Below are 16,637 nucleotides of genomic sequence, written 5' to 3'. Positions count from 1 at the left end.
GGTGTGAAAACAACAATCAATCATGAACTGTCATGATCATCACCTACACAAACTGGCACACCCAATGGGACACACAAACTGACTGACACACACACCCTGACTGACACACACACCCAATGGTACACACACACTGACTGACACACACACACGCACGCACACAAACACCACAAATTCAGAATTTTTGCTTAATGAGAACCGCCCTAATGGACCATTATGTAAAAGTAATAGAAAAACACTTGTGGTTATTTCCCTAATGGCACCCTATTCCCTACATATTGCACTACTTTACCCTAATGGCTCCCTATTCCCTACATAGTGCACTACTTTACCCTAATATACATCCCGAATGCACCCTATTCCCTACATAGTGCACTACTTTACCCTAATATACATCCAWAATGCACCCTATTCCCTACATAATGCACTACTTTCCAGTGGTGGTTAAAGTACCCAATTGTAAGTAGTGCTTTAAAGTATTTTTACTTCAGTACTTTACATCCCTGCATAGTGCACTACTTTTCCACAGAGCCCTGTGGGCTGTCCTGTGTGCAGTGCCACGCCCTTAGCCACGTGACAGTCACATTAATACACAGTTCACCTCCCTGTACCTTCAGCTCCACCCAAAAGATCAAGGAACATTGGCCTGGGGCTGGGGGGTTCGGCTACCAGTGGCCAATTGCGCTTTACCGGGGCGTGGAGATCGAGCCAGTGCCGCTGTATATATATCCATCACTTAATACTCTGGATATTAACACATGAAGCTCGGTGACAGTAGCCGCGGTCACAGGCTCTCTCAGCCGCTTCAGACCCTCGCCACCTCAGCAGCAGCAGCARMAGCAGCAGTAGCGGTAGAGGACAGAAGACTGAAAGATAGGCAGTCTCTTTCTCTCGGCTAGGCCATAGTCATTGTTGTAGTCGTGATCGATGAGTCTGTCCGGGAAGCAGCGGTTCTCCGCCAACTCTTTCTCCGGGTTCGGGAGCCGGAAGATGGCATTGTCCTCYGCCGGGGGGGCGTCAATGCGCTCCAGCTTCGGGAGCAGAATGGGCATTGTGGTCGGAGGAGGAGGAGGCGCTAGTCTCGGCTTCGGGAAGGGCTTTGGAGACGGTGGAGGAGGAGGGTTCAGGATGTCATCCTCCAGCCACATGGCAGGTCTGGGGAGTGGGATGAGCACCGGTGGCGGCGGCAGCGGGATGTTCGGTGGCGGTGGAGGCGGTGGAGGAGGAGGTTTCGGGTACGGTGGAGGTGTCGAGGACACGTCCCTCGGGTTCGCCGGTAACGAGAAGCAGCACATGCACAACCTGAACGACCGCCTGGCAACCTACATGGAGAAGGTTCGCCAGCTGGAGGCCACCAACCACCAGCTGGAGGAGAAGCTGAAGACCTTCACCTTCAACAAGGTGGAGGCGCACGACCTGACCATCTACGACGCAACACTCAAACCACTCATGGAGCAGGTAGGCGTTAAAACTATCTCTCTCCGTCTCTCTCCCTGAGCCAGCTTGCCATTTGTAAAAGTTGTGCGTAAAAGCGCACAAGAACTATCCCACTGGACACACACTGGTTCAATCAACTTTGTTTCCACATCATTTCAATGAAATGACGTTGAACCAATGTGGGACAGACGTTGAATTGACATACAGTATGTGCCCAGTGGGAGCCTACTGCTAAATGTCTTGGGATGTTTTTGCTAAAATAATATCCAGTATTGTAGATGATCTTATCTATATTTGCTTATAGCAGTCATATGTTACTTGAGTGCATTATGGGGTATGTTATTGAGTACATTATGGTTATTGAGTATATTATGAGGTACTTTAATTGAGTACATTATGAGGTATGTTGTTTGAGTGCATTATGGGGTATTACTGAGTGCATTTGGGTATGTTACTGGAGTGCATTATGGGTATGTTACTGAGTGCATTATGGGAGTTTGTTACTGAGTGCATTATGGGGTTTGTTACTGAGTGCATTATGGGGTTTGTTGTTGATGCATTATGGGTTATTTGTTGAGTGCATTATGGGTATGTTACTGAGTGCATTATCGGGTATGGTTTACTGAGTGCATTATGGGGTATGTTGTTGAGTGCATTATGGGGTATGTTGTTGAGTGCATTATGGGGTATGTTGTTGAGTGCATTATGGGGTAGTGTGTTGAGTGCAGTATGGGTATGTTACTGAGTGCATTAGGGTATTGTTACTGAGTGCATTAAGATGGGGTATATGTTACTGAGTGCATTATGGGGTATGTTATTGAGTGCATTATGGTTATTGATATATTATGAGTACTTTATTGAGTACATTATGAGGTATGTTGTTGAAGTGCATTATGGGGTATGTTTACTGAGTGCATTATGGGTATGTTGTTGAGTGCATTATGGGGTATGTTGTTGAGTGCATTATGGGGTTAATGTTGTTGAGTGCATTATGGGGTATGTTGTTAGTGCATTTAGGGTATGTACTGAGTGCATTATGGGTATGTTATTGAGTGCATTATGGTTTTGAGTATATTATGAGGTACTTTATTGAGTAGCATTATGAGGTATGTTGTTGAGTACATTATGAGGTATGTTGTTGAGTGCATTATGGGGTATTTACTGAGTGCATTATTGGGTATGTTTGAGTGCATTATGGGGTATTGTTACTGAGTGCATTATGGGTATGTTACTGAGTGCATTATGGGGTATGTTACTGAGTGCATTATGGCGGTATGTTACTGAGTGCATTATGGGGTTTGTTACTGAGCTGCATTATGGGGTTTTGTTTACTGAGTGCACATAATGAGGTTTGGTTACTGAGTGATTATGGGGTTTGTTACTGAGTGCATTACGGGGTTTGTTACTGAGTGCATTACGGGGTTTGTTACTGGAGTGCATTACGGGGTTTGTTGTTCTCGCTGCATTACGGGGATGTCTATTGAGTGCTTCGACTTTAATGAGAGTGCTTCCGGGGTATGTTATTGAGTGCATTACGGGGTAGTGTCTATGTGAGAGCATTGGATGCTATGAGTCATACCGGCCGGGTAGTCTTTATTCGAGGGCCCCTATTACGGGGTATGTTAACCCTGAGCTCGCAATAGGGGTATGTTACTGGAGTCGACATATAGCGGGGTATGTTACTGAGTGCACGGGTTTGACTGATGCACTTACGGGGTAAGTTTGAGTGATTAAGGTGTTTGAGTGCATTACGGGGATTGTAGCTGAGTGTCAACTGGTATGTATGTTGCATTAAGACGGCGGGTAATAGTTGATCCTTAGGATGTGTTCATACGGGTATGTGCTTAGGTAGTCAAGCCGGGGTTATTCAGTTAAGTATGTCGGTGTGTTTTGAGTGCATTACGGGGTATGTCTTGTTGAGGCATACGGGGTATGGTTGTTGAGTGCATTACGGGGTGTGTCTGTGTGAGTGCATACGGAAGTGTTAGGTGCATACGAGTTGTATAGAGTAGCATTGTACAGGGGATCGTCGTCTGATGTTAAGTATTGGCTGTGCATCTGGTGGTGCATGTAGCGGGTGATTGTGTGAGTGTTATGTGTTGGCATTACTCGGTTGTATTCTGGGTTTTTTAGTATGACGTATTGTTGAAGTGCATTACGGGGTATGTTGTTGAGTGCATTACGGGTATGTTGTTTGCAGTGCTTACGGGTAATAGTGCTAGCTTGAGCATATAGCATTACGTGAGGGCTGCCGTAAGTGCAATGCTCTGAGTAACATTCACCTCAGGGGTGCTCTCCGTGTTGTATGTAGGGGCCTCTAAATAATAACATTACCATGCGGCGTGTGTTAGTTGTCGATCATACAAAACAACCTGAGGTATTGAAGTCTGCCACTATTATCAATCGCCGGGTTAGCTGCTGTGTTATGCCCGTCCATTTCTGAGCCTGCCCATTCCACGGGCGGGTATTGCACTTCCCTCTTCTTGCAGCTCAAAGTTATTAAGGAGGAGAGTAACTCAGTTGTTGAGTGCCTTCACTGGATATTGCATCTGAGTATAGCATTATAAATCGACGCTTACCTAGTATGTTGAGCTCACTCTCAGGAGAGCTCTATGTTTAGATTGAGTGCATTAATGGAAGTCTGATGTTCGTTGAGTGCATTATGCCGGGTTAATGTTATAGACCTCTCAGTAATAAGCATACGAGTGCATCTCACGGTGTTATAAACGGACCGGTATTTCCCGGTATGTTGTGAGTAACATTACTGGGGTATGTTGTTGAGTCCCATAATGGCACTCAGTAAGGCTATGTTATTGAGTACCCCATATAATAATGGCAGGTTACTCTAGGAGTAACTAAATTCGATAGGGGTATGATTTGCATCTGCAGATGCATATTGGCCGAGCGCTAGTTTTATCGTAATAGCACCGTAAGGTAGGTATGTGCGATTGACATGCTATATAATTGGTTCACTCGCTTCGATTAATGCATTATGGGTTATGCTCTGTTGACGTATGTACTTCATGTGAGCGTTATAGATTACTGAGTGCATTATGGGGTAGTCGGTTTTTTGGAAAGGGGTTTTGGCAATTTTAACGGGGGTAAAAAAATTTTTGTTGAGTGCATTAAGCGGGGTATGTTGTTGAGTTGCATTACGGGTGTGTTGTTGAGTGCATTATGGTGTATGTTGTTGAGTGCATTATGGGGTCTGTGTTGAGTGCATTAGGGGTATGTTGTTGAGTGCATTATGGGTATGTGTTGAGTGCATTATGGGGTGTTGTTGTTGAGTGCATTATGGGTATGTTATTAGTGCCCTTATGGGGTATGTTGTTGAGGTTTACGGGGTATGTTGGTTGAGCTAATTATGGGTATGTTTGTTGAGTACATTATGAGGTATGTTTATTGAGTACATTATGGTTATGATCTATGGGTATGTTGTTGAATCTGATTATGGGGTATGTTGTTGAGTGCATTAGGGGGTATGTTATTGAGTACATTATGAGGTTGGTTATTGAGTATTATGAGGTATGTTATTGAGTACATTCATGGTTATTGAGTACTTATGGTTTATTGAGTAATTATGAAGGTATGTTATTGAGTACATTATGGGTTTGTTTGTTGAGTGCATTATGCGGGTATGTTACATGAGTGCATTATGGGGTATGTTACTGAGTCATTATGGGGTATGTTTGTTGAGTGCATTATGGGGTTATGTTTTTGAGTACATTATGGGGTATGTGTTGAGTACATTATGGGTATGTTGTTGATGCATTATGGGAGTATGTTGTTGAGTGCATTATGGGGTATGTTTGTGAGTATTATGGGTATGTTTGCTGATCATTATGGGTATGTTGTTGAGTTGCATTATGGAGTATGTTGTTGAGTGCATTATGGGGTATGTTGATGAGTGCATTATGGGGTATTTATGAGTGCATTATGGGTATGTGTTGATCATTATGGGGTATGTTGTTGAGTGCATTATGGGTATGTTGTTGATGCATTATGGGGTATGTTTTGAGTGCATTATGGGGTATGTTTGTTGAGTGCATTATGGGTATGTTACTGAGTGCATTATGGGGTATGTTACTGAGTGCATTATGGGTATGTGGTTTGTGAATGCATTATGGGGTTTATGTTTTGAGTGCATTATGGGGTATGTTTTGAGTGCATTATGGGGTATGTTGTGAGTGCATTATGGGGTATGTTGTTTAAATGCATTATGGGGTATGTTTGTTGAGTGCATTATGGGGTATGTTATTGAGTGCATTATGGGGTATGTTATTGAGTGCATTATGGGGTATGTTTGTTGAGTGCATTATGGGTATGTTTGTTGATGCATTATGGGGTTATGTTGTTGAGTGCATTATGGGTATGTTTTGAGTGCATTATGGGGTATGTTGTTGAGTGCATTATGGGGTATGTTGTTGAGTGCATTATGGGTATGTTTTGAGTGCATTATGGGGTATGTTGTTGAGTGCATTATGGGGTATGTTTGTTGAGTGCATTTGGGTTTGTTGTTGACTGCATTATGGGTATGTCTGAGTGCATATGGTTATTGTGTACATTATTGAATACCTTACTACATGCCCTAAAAATATTAATATTCTCAAAATGATATATTTTTTGAAAAAGCATCATCATTTGTGAAATGGCTTGTGGGACACACACACACACAGTGTCTGACTCCTGTCTCCATCTGCAGCTCATGGCTTTCCTGATACAGAACACTCAGATTGCCGTGGAGATCGACAACGCCAAGCTGACTGCTGACGACTTCAGAGTCAAGTAGGATGGATGGATGAATGATTGGATGGATGGATGATGATGGATGAATACTTTAGTGGTCCTTGGCAACATTTTGAGTAGATTGTCGTGGAAACTTGATTGAATTATTTTCTTCATTAAGGTATCTCATTGATACATAGTGGACATATCCTGAACAGTGAACAGGTTCTGGAGGAGAATGTTTCTTTATGCACCACTCCCACACAGTTGTTACCTATATAAAATCAGCAATATATCACGCAATATAATACACAATATCACATATACGCATATATACACAACCATATATACAACACATATATACACAGCAATATATACACGCATATATAACACAGCAATATATACACACATTAAGCAATATATACACATTATAACAGCATATATACACACATAATATCACAACAATAACAGCATAAACAAGCAATATATACACGAGAATATATACACAGCAATTATATACACAGCAATATATACACAATATATACACACAATATATACACAGCCATATATAACACAGCATATATACACAACCATATATACACAACATATATACACAGCCATATATACACAGCAATATATACACAGCAATATATACACAGCAATATACACAGCCATATATACACAAGCAAATATACACAGCATATATACACAACAATATATACACAGCAATAATATACACAGCAATATATACACAACAATATATACACTATGTCTCAATGAAGTAGTACCAAAAATAAAATAATTCAATAGCTGTAGCCTATAGATAGTCCAAACAACACTATTCATTACTAATCCTCATCTTCTCCTACAGACCAAGTCTATTGGACAATTAGTCGTCAGGAAATGGCAAGGACGCTGAATTAGAAGAACACAGCTGTTAGCCTGGTACCAGTCTGTTTGTGCTAACATTCCACTCATTTTTACGCCGTGTCACATTCCAAAACAGGCAGTGGCAAGGAGTGGAACGATAGCACGAACAGACAGGTGCCCAGGCTAACAGCTGTGGTTCGGGAGATGAAATGCTCCCCGTTATCATAGGCTACTTCTTGTAGGGTCTTTGCTTGTAGTTGTAACCCCACTGATTTTCTAATACTCTCAGATTACAAACATACATTTCTTATAACAAAACCATGGCAGGTTATCGAGTTCACCTGACCCGGTGTTGAAATAATAGACCTAGAATGACTCTGTTTCTATGGTTGAAATGCTCACTGTGTGTAGCGTGTAGGCTATGAACTATGTCGTATCGTATTCCCTTATCCTGCGTTATCAATCAATCACAGTCATTTCTTAAACAACCTCTTAAGGATCCGCCCTTTTTTTTCCAATTTTCGCCTAAAATGACATACCCAAATCTAACTGCCTGTAGCTCAGGACCTGAAGCAAGGATATGCATATTATTGATAACATTTGAAAGGAAACACTTTGAAGGTTGTGGAAATGTTAAATTAATGTAGGAGAGTATAACACATTAGATCTGGTAAAAGATAATACAAAGAAAAAAACATGCGTTTTTTTTTATTTTTTTTTAGCATCTTTGAAATGCAAGAGAAAGGCCATAATGTATTATTCCAGCCCAGGCACAATTTAGATTTTGGCCAGCAGATGGCAGCAGTGCATAGGCAACGTTTTAGACTGATCCAATGAACCATTTCATTTCTGTTCAAAATGTTGTATCAAGACTGCCGAAATGTGCCTAATTGGTTTATTAATACATTTTCAAGTTCATAACTGTGCACTCTCCTCAAACAATAGCATGGTATTMTTTCACTGTAATACCTACTGTAAATTGGACAGTGCAGTTAGATTAACAAGAATTTAAGCTTTCTGCCCATATCAGATATGTCTATGTCCTGGGATATGTTTTTGTTACTTACAACTTCATGCTAATCACATTAGCCTACGTTAACTCAACCGTCCCTCGGGGGACCCATCGATCCTGTAGAGTTCAAGCCCTTTTTACATCAGCAGTTGTCACAAAAGGGCTTTACAGATACCTAGCCTAAAACCCCAAAGAGCTAACAGATCTGTCACTCATCTCTCTGGGCCTGTTACTATGGTGTCATCTCTATATTCATTGTATTTCTGCCAGGTGGGAGAATGAGCTGTCTTTGCGCCAGTGTGTGGAGGGGGACRTCGGGGGTCTGAGGAACCTGCAGCGGGAGTTTGAGATGAACATCACAGCCATGATGCAGGACCKGCAGGGGTACSAGAACGAACGGGTCTCCATGGCGAAGAGCCATGAAGAGGTGAGGGCACACCTGTCTCTTTTTCTCTCGCTCTCTCTTTCTCTGTTTCTCTCTCGGTCTCTCTCTCTCTCTCCCTCTCTGTTTCTCTCTTTGTCCATCTCTGTCTCCCTCTGTGTTTCTCTCTGTCTATCTCTCTCTTCCTCTGTGTTTCTCTCTCACCCTCTGACCCCTAACATGTGACCTATCTAGGAGCTGTTGTCCATGCGTGGGGGGATGACGGGCCAGGTGAACGTGGATGTCCAGGCTGCTAAGAGCCAGGACTTGTCTCTGATGCTGGCTGAAGTCAGGTCGGAGTACGAGGCGGCCGTGGAGAAAAACCGCAGACAGGCCGAGGCCTGGTACATGAAACAGGTCTGTTACCACGCCAACGCAGGCACTACCACAGGCCAACATTAAAACATGTATCAGAGGTGCTGAGTGTGTGTGTGTGTGTGTGTGACATGTCTCTCTGTGTGTGTGTGACATGTCTCTCTGTGTGTGTGTGTGTGTGTGTGTGTGTGACGTGTGTCTCTCTCTTGTGTGTGTCAGGTGGAGATGAAGCAGGCAGAGTCGGCGGTGGTGATGGAGACGACCACGTCGGAGATGACAGAGTTACGGAACCGCTACCAGACCCTACAGATGGAATACCAGGGACTACGTATGGGGGGTGTCCACACACACCTATACAAACCCTACAGATGAATACCAGGGACTACGTATGGGGGTGGGTCCACACACCCCACACTATACAACCCCTACAGATGGAATACCAGGGACTACGTATGGGGGGTGGGTCACACCACACACACTATACAAACCGCTACAGATGGAATAACCAAGGGACTACGTAAGGGGGTGGGTTACACACACACTATTACAAACCTACAGATGGAATACAGGGACTACGTATGGGGGTGGGTCACACACACACACACTATACAAACCCTACAGATGGATACCAGGGACTACGTATGGGGTGGGTCACACAACACACAGCACTATCACAACCCCTACAAGATGGAAAACCAGGGACTACGTATGGGGGTGGTTACACACACACTCCACTATAAAACCCTACAAGATGGAATACCAGGGACTACGTATGGGGTGGGTTACACACACACACACTATACAAACCCTACAGATGGAATACCAGGGACTACGTATGGGGGTGGGTCACACACACAGCTATACAAACCCTACAGATGGATACCAGGGACTACGTTATGGGGTGGGTTACACACACACAACACTATACAAACCCTACAGATGGAATCCCAGGGACTACATATGGGGGTGGTTACACACACACACACTATACAACCCTACAGATGGAATACCAGGGACTACGTATGGGGGTGGGTTACACACACACACATATACACAAACCCTATAGATGGAATACCAGGGACTACGTATGGGGGTGGGTCACACACACACTATACAAAACCCTACAGATGGAATCCCAGGGACTACGTATGGGGTGGGTACACACACCAACACACTATACAAACCCTACAGATGGAATACCAGGGACTACGTATGGGGGTGGGTCACACACACACTATACAAACCTACAGATGGAATACCAGGGACTACGTATGGGGGTGGGTTACACACACACACTAACAAACCCTACAGATGGAATACCAGGGACTACGTTAGGGGTGGGTCACACACCACTATACAAACCATACAGATGGAATACAGGCTACGTATGGGGGTGGGTCACACACACTCACACACAACACACAACACACCACACACACGACACACACACACCCACACAACACACACACACACACCCACACCCACACACACCACACACAACACACTTACAAACCCTACAGATGGAATACCAGGGACTACGTTGGGGGTGGGTTACACCACTATACAACCCTACAGATGGAATACAGGGACTACGTATGGGGGTGTGGTTACACACACACACACACACTAATACAAACCCTACAGATGGAATACCAGGACTACGTATGGGGGTGGGTCACACACACACTATACAAACCCTACAGATGGAATACCAGGGACTACGATGGGGTGGGTTACACACACACACTATAAAAACCCTATAGGATGGAATCCCAGGACTTACGTATGGGGGTGGTCACACACACTACCTATACAAACCCTAACAGATGGAATACCAGGGACTACGTATGGGGGTGGGTTACACACACACACACCACTATACAACCCTACAGATGGAATACCAGGGACTACGTTTGGGGGGTGGGTCACACACCACTATACAAACCCTACAGATGGAATACCAGGGACTACGTATGGGGGTGGGTTACACACACCACTATACAAACCCTACAGATGGAATACCAGGGACTACGTATGGGGGGTGGTCACAACCACACACTATAAAACCCTACAGATGGAATACCAGGGACTACGTATGGGGGTGGGTCACACACACACACACACACACACACACACACACACACACACACACACACACACACACACACACACACACACACACACACACACAACTATACAAACCTACAGATGGAATACCAGGGACTACGTATGGGGGTGGGTACACACACACTACAAACCCTACAGATGGAATACCAGGGACTACGTATGGGGTGGGTACACACACACACTATACAAACCCTACAGATGGAATACCAGGGACTACGTATGGGGGTGGTACAATATACAACCTACAGATGGAATACCAGGGACTATGTATGGGGGTGGGTCACACACACACAATACAAACCCTACAGATGGAATACCAGGGACTACGTATGGGGTGGGTTACCCACACACACACTATACAGAAACTACAGATGGAATACCAGGGACTACGTATGGGGGGTGGGTTACACACACACACTATACACAACCCTACAGTCTGGATACCAGGACTACGTATGGGCGGTTTACACACACACTAATACAAACCCTACAGATGGATACCAGGGACTACGTATGGGGTGGGGTCACACAACACACACACACACACACACACACACACACACACACCACACACACACAACACACACACCACACACACACACACACACATACAAACCCTACAGATGGAATACCAGGGACTACGTATGGGGGTGGGTCAACACACACACCTATACAAACCCTACAGATGGAATACCAGGGACTACGTATGGGGGTGGGTCCACACACACACTATACAAACCTACAGATGGAATACCAGGGACTACGTATGGGGGTGGGTTACACACACTAACAACCTACCAGATGGAATACCAGGGACTATGTATGGGGGTGGGTCACACACACACACACACACACACACACACAAACCACCACACACACCCACACACACACCACACACACACACACACACCACACACACACACACACACACACACACACACACACCACACAATACAATACCCTACAGATGGAATATCAGGGACTACGTATGGGGGTGGGTCACACACACAACTATACAAACCCTACAGATGGAATACCAGGGACTACGTATGGGGGTGGGTTACACACACAACATACAAACCCTACAGATGAAATACCAGGATACGTATGGGGGTGGTTACACCACACACTATACAAACCCTACAGATGGAATACCAGGGACTACGTATGGGGGTGGGTTACACACACACACTATACACCCCTACAGATGGAATACCAGGACTACGTATGGGGGTGGACACACACACACTATACAAACCCTACAGATGGAATACCAGGGACTACGTATGGGGGTGGGTACACACACCACACTACACAAACCCTACAGATGGAAATACCAGGGACTACGTATGGGGGTGGGTACACACACACACTATACAAACCCTACAGATGGAATACCAGGGACTACGTATGGGGGTGGGTATATCAAACCCTACAGATGGAATACCAGGACTATGTATGGGGGTGGTATACAGACCCTACCATGCCCTCTCACTACTATACTCCCCAAATGTCCCCATTTCCAATCCCTATCATGCTAAATGTGTGTGTGTATTCTCTGTGTGTGTGTTGTGTGTGTTCCTGTGTGTGTGTGTGTTTCCTTCGTGTCTCTCTCTCTGTGTTGTCCCCACCCTGCCCTCCTCCAGATGGCGAACCTAGAGGCCAGGCTGTTGGAGGTTCAGTCCAGTTCCAGCAACGTCTGTCTGGGTATAGTGGCAAGGTGATGGGCCTGGAGGGAGAACTGGTCTCCATAAGGGCCAGCACCACTGAGCAGAGCCAGGACTACCAGGTACAGTCAACCATACCTCTATACTGAAATCACTCACAAACACTGATTAGGGATTCAATCCAAGGTTGGCAGTCTAGCAGAGCAGCGTTACAGAGGCAGCGTTACAGAGCAAGCGTTACAGAGGCAGCGTTACACAGAGCAGCGTTACAGAGAGCGTTACAGAGCAGCGTTACATAGAGAGCGTTACAGAGCAGCGTTACAAGCGAGCGTTACAGAGCAGCTCATGTAACAGTATAGCTTTACGTCCGTCCCTCGCCCGACCCGGGCGCGAACCAGGGACCCTCTGCACGCACCACACGAAGCATCGTTACCCCTCTGCAAGGGGAACCACTACTTCAAGGTCTCAGAGCAAGTGACGTCACCGATTAAGGCTATTAGCGGCGACCACCGCTAACTAGCTAGCCTTTTCACATCCGTTACACTCACCCCCTTTCGACCTCTCCTTTTCCGTAGCAACCAGTGATCCGGGTCAACAGTATCAATGTAACAGTATAACTTTAGTCCGTCCCTCGCCCCGACCCGGGCGCGAACCAGGACCCTCTGCACACCTCAACAACAGTCACCCACGAAGCATCGTTACCCATCGCTCCACAAAAGCCGCGGCCCTTGCGGAGCAAGGGGACCACTACTTCAAGGTCTCAGAGCAAGTGACGTACCGATTGAAAGGCTATTAGCGCGCACCACCGCTAACTAGCTAGCCATTTCACATCCGTTACACTCACAATACGTATTTTCTCCAGCAGGATCCGATTCATGGTAAGCGCTGCGAATGCCGGCTCAATCATAAATGACCTCTCCACTTCTCTCCTCGCTCCCTCTCTACCCCTCCCCCTCTCTCCCCCCTCTCTCTCTACCCACCCCCCTCTCTCCCTCCCCTCTCTCCTCTACCACCCTCTCTCCTCCCCTCTCTCCTCCCCCCTCTCTCTACCACCCTCTCTCTCCCTACACCCTCTCTCCCTACACCCTCTCTCCCTCCTCTCTCTCTACCCCCTCTCTCTCTACCACCCTCTCTCTACCACCCTCTCTCCCTACCACCCTCTCTCCCTCTTCTCGCTCTACCCCTCTCTCTTTACCACCCTCTCTCCCCCCTCTCTCTCACCACCCTCTCTACCTCCTCTCCCCCTCTGTCTTTCTCTTTTCTCTCTACCTCCCCCTCTCTGCTCTCTACCTCCCCTCTCTCACTCGCTCTCCCAGATCCTTCTGAACATCAAGAGTCGTCTAGAGATGGAGATCCAGCAGTATAAGCATCTGCTGGAGGGAGCCGGCCTGGGAGGGGCATGGTCTCTGGAGGGGTTGACCTGGGAGGGGGCATGGTGTCTCTGGAGGGGCCGGGAGGTCGGCAGGTAAAACTTGTTAGTTAGGATCTCTCTCAGTCCATGCATGAAAGGATGATCTTTCAAGAGTCTGTAAAATAAAAATACACAAAGAAAACATTTACAAGTTATGGAATCACAGCTCTTATCAAGTATTGAGTACCACAGTATGAGTCATAAAACCCAGAAATAGTTCCAATCGTTTTTTCACCATTCATTTTTCCATCTGGGATTTTGAACTACTTTTATTCCAGGTTCTGTGTCTGGTGTAGGCTTACACTGGCGTGACGTGTTGATAACCTGGTCTGTGTCTGGTGTAGGCTTACACTGGCGTGACGTCTTGATAACCTGGTCTGTGTCTGGTGTAGGCTTACACTGGCGTGACGTGTTGATAACCTGGTCTGTGTCTGGTGTAGGCTTAAACTGGCGTGAAGTTTTGATAAACGCGCAAATCTCTCCCGCCGGACAAGGTAACTTTTGTCAACAGTTAGCATGTCAAATTTTTTGAGTAAATTTTGGCGAATATATTGGTAAAACTCACACTGTCCGAGAGAATGACACGGCTGTCAAAATATCACGCCAAGTTACAGTGCATTCGGAAAGTATTCAGACCCCTTGACTTTTTTCCAGATTTTATTACGTTACAGCCTAATTCTTAAAATTGATTAAATCGTTTTCCCCCCTCATCAATATACAGAAAATACCCCATAATGACAATTATTGTAGCAAAAAAATACAAAATATAAAACGGAAACATCACATTTACATAAGTATTCAGACCCTTTACTCAGTACTTTGTTGAAGCACATTTGGCAGAGATTACAGCCTAGAGTCTTCCTGGGTATGACGCTACAAGCGTGGCACACCTGAATTTGGGGAGTTTCTCCCATGGGAAGCGTCACTGCACAGCTATTTTCAGGTCTCTACAGAGATGTTCTATCGGGTTCAAGTCCGGGCTCTGGCTGGGCCACTCAAGGACATTGAGACTTGTCCCAAAGCCACTCCTGTGTTGTCTCGGGTGTGTGCTAAGGGTCGTTGCTTAGGGTACTGAACGCTCTGGAGCAGGTTTTCATCAAGGGTCTCTGTACTTTGCTCTGTTCATCTTTCCCTCGATCCTGACTAGTCTCCCAGTCCCTGTCACTGAAAAACATCCCCACAGCATGATGCTGCCACCACCATGCTTCACCGTAGGGATGGTGCCAGGTTTCCTCCAGACGTGACGCTTGGCATTCAGGCCAAAGAGTTCAATCTTGGTTTCATCCGACCAGAGAATCTTGTTTGTCGTGTTCTGAGAGTCTTTAGTTGCCTCTTGGAAAAATCCAGCCGGGCTGTCAGTGTGACTTTTTACTGAGTAGTGCTTCTGTTCTGGCCACTCTATCAAAAGGCCTGATGGTGTAGTGCTGCAGAAGATCGGTAGTACCTTCTGGAAGGTTCTCCACAGCAGGAACTCTGGAGCTCTGTCGAAGTGAACGATCAGGTTCTTGGTCCACCTCCCTGACCAAGGCCCTGTCTCCGCCCGATTTGCTCATGTTGCCAGCATGCGGCCAGCTCAGAAAGAGTCTTGTGTTCAAACTCTTCCATTTAAGAAGATCGGATGAGCCACTGTGTTCTTGGGACCTTCAATGCTGCCAGAAAATCTTTTGTTACTTTCCCCAGATCTATTGCCTCGACATCAATTCCTGTCTCGGAGCTTCTACGGACACAATTCCTTTGGACCTCATGCATCTGTTTTCTCTGACATGCACTGTCAACTGTGGACCATAAGTGTGTGCCTTTTCCCAATCATTCCAATCAATTGAATTTTACCACAGGTGGACTCCAATCAAGTTGTTAGAAACATCTCAAGGATGATCAATGAAAACAGGATGCACCTGAACTCAATTTGAGTCTCATAGCAAAATCTGAATACTTATTTAAATACAGGTATTTCTGTTTTTTTATTTTTTTAATACATTTGCAAAAATGTCTAAAAACCTGTTTAAGCCTTGTCATTATGGGGTATTGGGTTAGATTGAGAAAAAACATTTATTTAATAACTTTTAGAACAAGCTGTAAAAATAACAAAATGTTGGAAAAAAGGAAGGCTGAATACTTTCGAATGACACCAAACCTCCCTTCATTTGAAGGTTTTGTAAAATTCAACGACGTGAAATATTAACGCATGAAAATCATTGAACATTGTTTGTTTTTTATGGTAATATGACGCTCCACTAGGGCACATATTTCTTCATATGTAAATTTTTAAATTCTTATTAACACGTTTGTTATTACTCAGGTAAGGCTGTTGTGACCAGGACCACTGTGTTGGAGGTGAAATCCTCGCCAGGGGGAGCTGGGACGGGAAGTTCCCATGTTGATGCGTTCCTACTAGCTCTACCTCCCAGCAGTTCTGGGGCGGGGCAGCCATGATGTCATAAGATGCGCCGATGCGTGTCCGCGGGGACAGCCATGATTCATACCGAAGCCCCGCAATGTTCCGGCGGGCGAATCAGCATGGGCGCCATGCAGCAAAAGCCAGGCGCATCACGTGCGCTCAGCGCGGCAGGCCAATCAGCAGGCGTATCGCGGCTCATCAGCAAGGCTCCGCCATCAGGGCGTCATAGCGCATCAAGGCGCATCGGAGGCCCCATC

The 16,637-nt window shown here is 45.6% G+C and overlaps 1 protein-coding gene across 1 annotated transcript; it reads left to right on the top strand.

The window, feature by feature from the left end:
* Positions 1 to 699: 699 nt before the first annotated feature.
* Positions 700 to 16,371, top strand: LOC112078089 (keratin, type I cytoskeletal 13-like). The gene is made up of 8 exons (XM_070441936.1): positions 700 to 1,455; positions 6,137 to 6,219; positions 8,312 to 8,468; positions 8,658 to 8,819; positions 8,997 to 9,113; positions 12,551 to 12,693; positions 13,888 to 14,036; positions 16,282 to 16,371. Exons 1-6 carry the CDS (start codon positions 925 to 927, stop codon positions 12,626 to 12,628), a joined length of 1,128 nt encoding a protein of 375 aa, XP_070298037.1. The 5' UTR covers positions 700 to 924; the 3' UTR covers positions 12,629 to 12,693; positions 13,888 to 14,036; positions 16,282 to 16,371.
* The last annotated feature ends 266 nt before the right edge of the window (positions 16,372 to 16,637 follow it).

The sequence above is a fragment of the Salvelinus sp. IW2-2015 genome, unplaced genomic scaffold (assembly GCF_002910315.2).
Source record: "Salvelinus sp. IW2-2015 unplaced genomic scaffold, ASM291031v2 Un_scaffold5242, whole genome shotgun sequence".
NCBI classification, from domain to species: Eukaryota; Metazoa; Chordata; class Actinopteri; order Salmoniformes; family Salmonidae; genus Salvelinus; species Salvelinus sp. IW2-2015.
The sequence above is the reverse complement of the archived record's forward strand: the minus strand, read 5'-3'. Positions and strand labels throughout refer to the sequence as shown.